This window comes from Pundamilia nyererei, unplaced genomic scaffold (genome assembly GCF_000239375.1).
Source record: "Pundamilia nyererei isolate P.nyererei 1_Seehausen unplaced genomic scaffold, PunNye1.0 scaffold00202, whole genome shotgun sequence".
In the NCBI taxonomy this organism is placed as follows: Eukaryota; Metazoa; Chordata; class Actinopteri; order Cichliformes; family Cichlidae; genus Pundamilia; species Pundamilia nyererei.
In genome coordinates this window covers 497398-503019 of record NW_005187603.1, presented here as the reverse complement: position 1 = coordinate 503019, position 5622 = coordinate 497398, and the positions used below count along the sequence as shown (strand labels likewise).

Sequence of the window (5622 nt, the reverse complement as noted above, 5' to 3'; positions counted from 1 at the left end):
AAAAACGCTGGGTCAGGAGACCCAGGACCGTGACAGAGAGCATATTTCTGCCACACTGGCTCCCTGTTAAATCCAGAATAGGGTTTAAAATTCTTCTCCTCACATATAAGGTCTTGAATAATGAGTCCCAATATTATTTCAAAGACCTCACTATATCACTGGGTACTATATCAAAGTAGAATCGAATGAACAAGTACCCTCTCTATTCCAACATAAAGACAAATGTATGGAGTTAGTAGTTTGATCCGTAGTCTGTTCATTTGACCTTTTTGATGGTTCTGATGAGTTTCAGCATTTCACCTGAAGCTTCCCAAGACCCAACCAAATGTTTTGCTGCTGTGGCACAGAAGATGCCTTCTTTTATTCAGTCTTACAAGCTGGTTAAACGTAGGCACTCACAAAGCACCTGGTTATGTCCAGGCACTGCCAGCCACCTGGTTAGAGCTAGTTCATAAAGTTCGTAGTTTGAGCTTTTGTGCTGAAAAGTTGGATGTGACAGCCACATGTGACTCAGCCCAGTCAAAGAAAACCTTTTGTGTAAATGAGACAGTGACCTCAGTACATGGCGCTGTTTTCTATGTCAGGTAAAGAAGGACTGGGTTGTCTGCAGGTTTAGCTGATAATCTCTCATGATTCTTACAAAATCTTCTCGCTGTCATGGAAACGCCAACGGGCAAGAAAGACCAACAAACACCACCCTACAGTTCCATCCTTTGTTAATTCTGCTCCATGCAGCGATAATTTACATCCGACACTGAACATTGAGGTTAACGACTGATAATACCAGATTAGAAAGTTCATTCCTCTCCACATCCAAAGACAATTTTCTCTAAAGCAGACCATTTGTTAGCTTCCTTGGTTTGTCTTCTTTGGGAGCTGCATTCCAGGTAAAGGTAAGTGAATGCCACATCACCCACATGGGAACAGGTACAGTAACATATGATACTGTAAATTCTATATAAAACACTGTCTATATGAAATTAAAGGCAACTAAAATGTGCTCACATCTAAAGCAAAGTGGACTTTTCTTAGCTGCTTGCACAGATTTTGTTTTCTGGTCTCTGATTGGTTGGCTGTTTGTCAAACCAGTGAGGTAACAGATGCCCTGTCTTTAGGGGGAGGGATCTAAAGGCAGTTGAAAACAAACTGTACAAACTACAACTACACCACATCAACTCTCCCAAGACCTCTGAGATCAAGCAGGACCAGGAACCATGTCCAGTTCTGGTAAATATATTTGAGTTGCATTGAGGTTGTAAACCAGCAGAGCAATGCCATTTCTCTTCCTGTTACTGTTTTCAGGTCTTATTACCCACCAGAAACTTCTCACTTATCACAGTACATCCTACACTTTTATATATTTTAATGCTAATCTTTTTCACCTGCAAACGTTAGCTTGCTGTCTTTGAGTTATTTTAGTCTTGTCTTGTGGACCTAACTTCCCAGCAACACACACATGCTGCTTCAGCTCACAATTACTGGCTTATGCTGATGTTACATTGTTACATTGTTACATTGTTACATTGTTACATTGTTACATTACTGGTTCATGCATGTGCATAAAAGTCTAGAGATTTCTGTCTGATAACTTTATCGTGAACTGACACCAAAAATGTCCAGTGTGGCAAAAATAAAGCAAAACCATGTAAATGATATTATTGTAGAGTCTAACGTCCAGTATAAAGTGACTGTTAATAAATAAACGTGTGAGTATCACAGCAGCTTACATGTTCATTTTTAAGAGCTTTGATCAAACAATAGCTGCTATTTGCAACATTTGACATTGTTTTGACAAAATTAATTAATTGGATGTTTTTTTGTTTTTCCATAGAACAGCTGTTAATGGCTCATAACTGACGATTTACTGAATTATAAAGAGTTCAGCTGTAGACTGATTTCTTTGCACTGCTGAATTGATTAATTTTCTACTTAATGGTTCAAAATCTTTTGAGCTTTTACTAAGAAATTACATTCACTATGAAAGCATGGTTCACTGAGCCTTGATTACTCAATATTAAAGGAGAAATTAAATCTAATTTCTGACGTTTATCAATTTAAAAAATATGTAATTATAATATTTTGGGACTCTCTTACATTTAAAATTGAATCGTATTCCCAGGCCAGTAAACTAAAGTGTGACAATCTTCAGTGCTCCGAAAACATTTGCCATGTGTAGTGAAAGGTTTGGACCTTAAGTGTAGATTTGAATAGTAAATAAATAAAAACTAACCTTTATTTTGGCGACGATGAATTCAAACAACTGGCAGCAAACATTATCAACAAATCAAGTGGGGGAAAATTCACAGGAAGACAAAAGACAGGAATGGAAAGCAAATAGTAACGATGAGCACATTCAAACTCAGGCTTTAAGTACACGGGAGGCCAATGTGGGAAAACGACACAGCAAGGTAGAAACAGGTGAAAGTAATCAGGTAACAAGACAAGACACGCTCACTATCTGATTCAGTCCAGGGGCTGTTTGCATAGAGCCCTGCTGCCCGATGCAGGCAGTGTACAAAGATCATCAAACGAGATGAAATTAAAGACAAACACAATATGTAACTTTTAAATTAAGGTGTTTATTATTTTGTTTGGGTGTTTGGGGGGAAACCCAAACCTGCATAGCCCTGTGTTAAAACCTGACTGCCTCCTTGCCTTGTTATAGCATAAAGTAACAGTGGTGTATCACGCTGACGAGACAAAAGCTAGACTTTTTGGAAGGTGCATCTCCGGTTACATTTGGAGTAAAACTCAAAAGTCCACCTCTGAACTGCTTAAGAAAAGAAAATGAAGACTTTGGTGTGGCCTAGTCAAAGTCCTGACCCGAATCTGATGAAGCCGATTGAGATGCTGTAGCATGACAGTCAAACGGCGGCTCCAATGTGACTTAATTACAACAAGTCTGCAAAGATGAGTGGCTCAAAATTCCTCCACAGCTGTAAAACACTCATTGCCAGTTAATGCAAATGCTGTAATAATTAACACCTTCATTTAGAAACTGCATTTTGTGTTTATTTGTGTTATCTTTGTCTAATATTTTAATTTGTTTGATGATCTGAAACATTTAAGCGTGAAAAACATACAACAAACAGGAAATCAGCAAGGCGGCCAACACTTTTCAGTTCGCTGTATAAGTTGAGAAGTCCTAAAGACTGCAACAGAACTTACATAATAATAATAATTATTATTATTATGTCAATATAAATTCTCCAACAGGGCCGAAGGAGCTGAGGATTGTCTTCATTGGAAAGACTAAAATGTTGACTTCACGAATTGAAGCCATCCTGAAAGGAAAGGCTGCGCAGGAAGACTTTACAATGGTTTTGGTGAAGACTCTGATCCAAGACAGTCCAAGTCAAGTCGACGAGACAGAAAACACCGAAGTGTCAAAGGAAATGCAGAAAGGAGCTACAGCATCCATCTTTTCTCCTGGTCCCCATGTGTTTCTGTTCGTGCAAGAGTGGGAGAGCGGCTTTAAAATACATGACGTGGAGCGAATGAAACTGGTTAGGGAGTTCTTTGGTGACGAGTCGCTGCGTTACTTTTTACCCTTGATCACCCACGAAGATGAAGAGCTGAGACTAGAGGATAGAAATGAAATAATGAGTTTCATTGAGACACGATTTGGGTGTGACAAAGAGAAATGGAGTGATATTGATGTTGGTAGTGAGAAAGTCCAAGATCAGGAGAGAAAGTTAGTGGACAAGCTGAGAGAGGTGGCTGAAAACAACCAATGGGAGTGTTACACAGAGGAAATGTTCAAGAGGGCACAGGAAGCCCTCTGCCAGAAAATGCAGGAATTAGACAAGAAGGGAAGGAAAGATGATGTGAATGACACACTGACCAAATTTATTGAGTTGGTAACTGGAGCGGGCGACTTTAGCAAGTTCCTGTTTCAAATGCAGAGAGAGGTGTCAGACTATTTCAGCAAATACACGCAGAAGCTGGCTCAGAAACACAAAAAGTGAGGATAAAAATTGGCCTCCATTCACAAAAGAATCAAAGAGTTAAGAGCAAGTTAATGAAATGACGGAAGGAAAGATGAGACTTTACTCATGAACCCAAAATGATTGATTCATTAATCCTGTTGTTATTAAATCTGCAGCTCGGTCAGAGAAACAAACAAGATATTTGATGTTTTTAATGCGAGTTATTAATCTGACAGACTCGGTTCCTCTGCACACTGAGATCAAGACAACAAATAATCATGTTTTTATATCATTATTATCATTTGCATTTTGGCAGAAGTGACATTTGGACTGGTTCAATTGGACTCCATCTTTTCCAGCTGCAACATTATATTCTAAATGATTTAATGCAAATACTTCTCTGCTTCTTTTTCCTTTTATTGATGGTGAACAAGGCATAATGAGGAAAAGCAGGATATCCGTGTGCGTCTTCTGTGTGGGAAAATTGTAAAGATTAGCTCTCCATACAGATCTGAGTTCTTTCTGCGCCTCTGCTGCAGTTACAGGCAAACCTGACAACAGATGTTTTCTGGAGAAGCTGCAGCACAGACTGTGTTTTTCTTTTCCTTTGTTTTCTGAAAAACATGTTAAATGTTGAAGCCTGATGGATTTTGTGCTTCCACTCAGTGGACGTGTTCAAAAAAGAAAGATTGTTTTCTTTTTTCATTCCTTTCTATGATGTAACACAGTTAAGATGCTAATGTACGAATCAGTGTGTGAACTTATGCAGCTTCAGTCAGATAATAGCAGCAGAATCACATCAATAAATCAAACATGACTGAGACAAATCTGTTTCTCTCCTGTCATCATTCAGCTGATTAACAAATGACTCATAGAAGAAATTAACTTGAAACTTTGTCTTTTAGTTTTTGGTTGTCTGTCTCTTTGTGTTAGCCGTGCATCAGGCTGGCCACCTGTCCAGGGTCTGCTCCGCCTCTCGCCCTACGTTAACCCCCCGCGACCCTGACGGGGATAAGTGGAAGAGGATGGATCGATGGTTTTTAGGGACCTGAGTGTAAACGTGTCTTTCTTTAAAGCACTTTGGGTCAGCTTCTGTTCATTAAATTTGTTATGTAAATAAAATGGACTCGACATTAAACACAAATGGCTCTAATATTCAGACGTAACAGATTCATTCTTGATGTTCGAGGTATGTTTTTTCATTTCCAATAAAATTATTGAACACAATCCAGTGGACTGAATTTACTACCTGAGTGTCTGGATATAGTCTGCAGGTAATCAGTCTGAGAAGTAACAGCTGTCAATAAACATAACTCATGCTGAATACTTGGCATCCGTTATGAATGAAACATTATTTTCAGCACTGTCGAAGCTACCTGGTAATTCTTTGCTTCTCTGGAGGGACTGTGACAGTGACCTCTGACCTCTGAGGGTGTGCGTCCGTCTGAAAAGTTTCCATCGTTTTTCTTCTTTTCTTTTGCTGCTTGTTTGCTGCTGTGCTCAGTGCTGCTGAGTCACATGACCACAGAGGGGGGGCGGAGCAAGGTGTGTCTGCATTAGGGGAGCAGAGGTTGCACAGATGATGAACAGCAGCCACGTACTGACCTTAGAGAAGGCGAATCACTGAAGTACTGATCCCATCACCCTAGTAACGATCTGACATCAGTACCAGTGTTGTATCAATACTTTAAAT

General features: G+C 39.5%; 1 protein-coding gene across 1 annotated transcript; it reads left to right on the top strand.

Annotated features, from left to right (window-relative positions):
- The first annotated feature begins 1172 nt into the window (after window positions 1-1172).
- Window positions 1173-4423, top strand: LOC102213513 (GTPase IMAP family member 4-like). Its single transcript, XM_005747691.1, has 2 exons — window positions 1173-1227; window positions 3217-4423. The coding sequence occupies exons 1-2, from the start codon at window positions 1215-1217 to the stop codon at window positions 3966-3968; spliced, it is 765 nt and encodes a 254-aa protein (XP_005747748.1). The 5' UTR covers window positions 1173-1214; the 3' UTR covers window positions 3969-4423.
- The last annotated feature ends 1199 nt before the right edge of the window (window positions 4424-5622 follow it).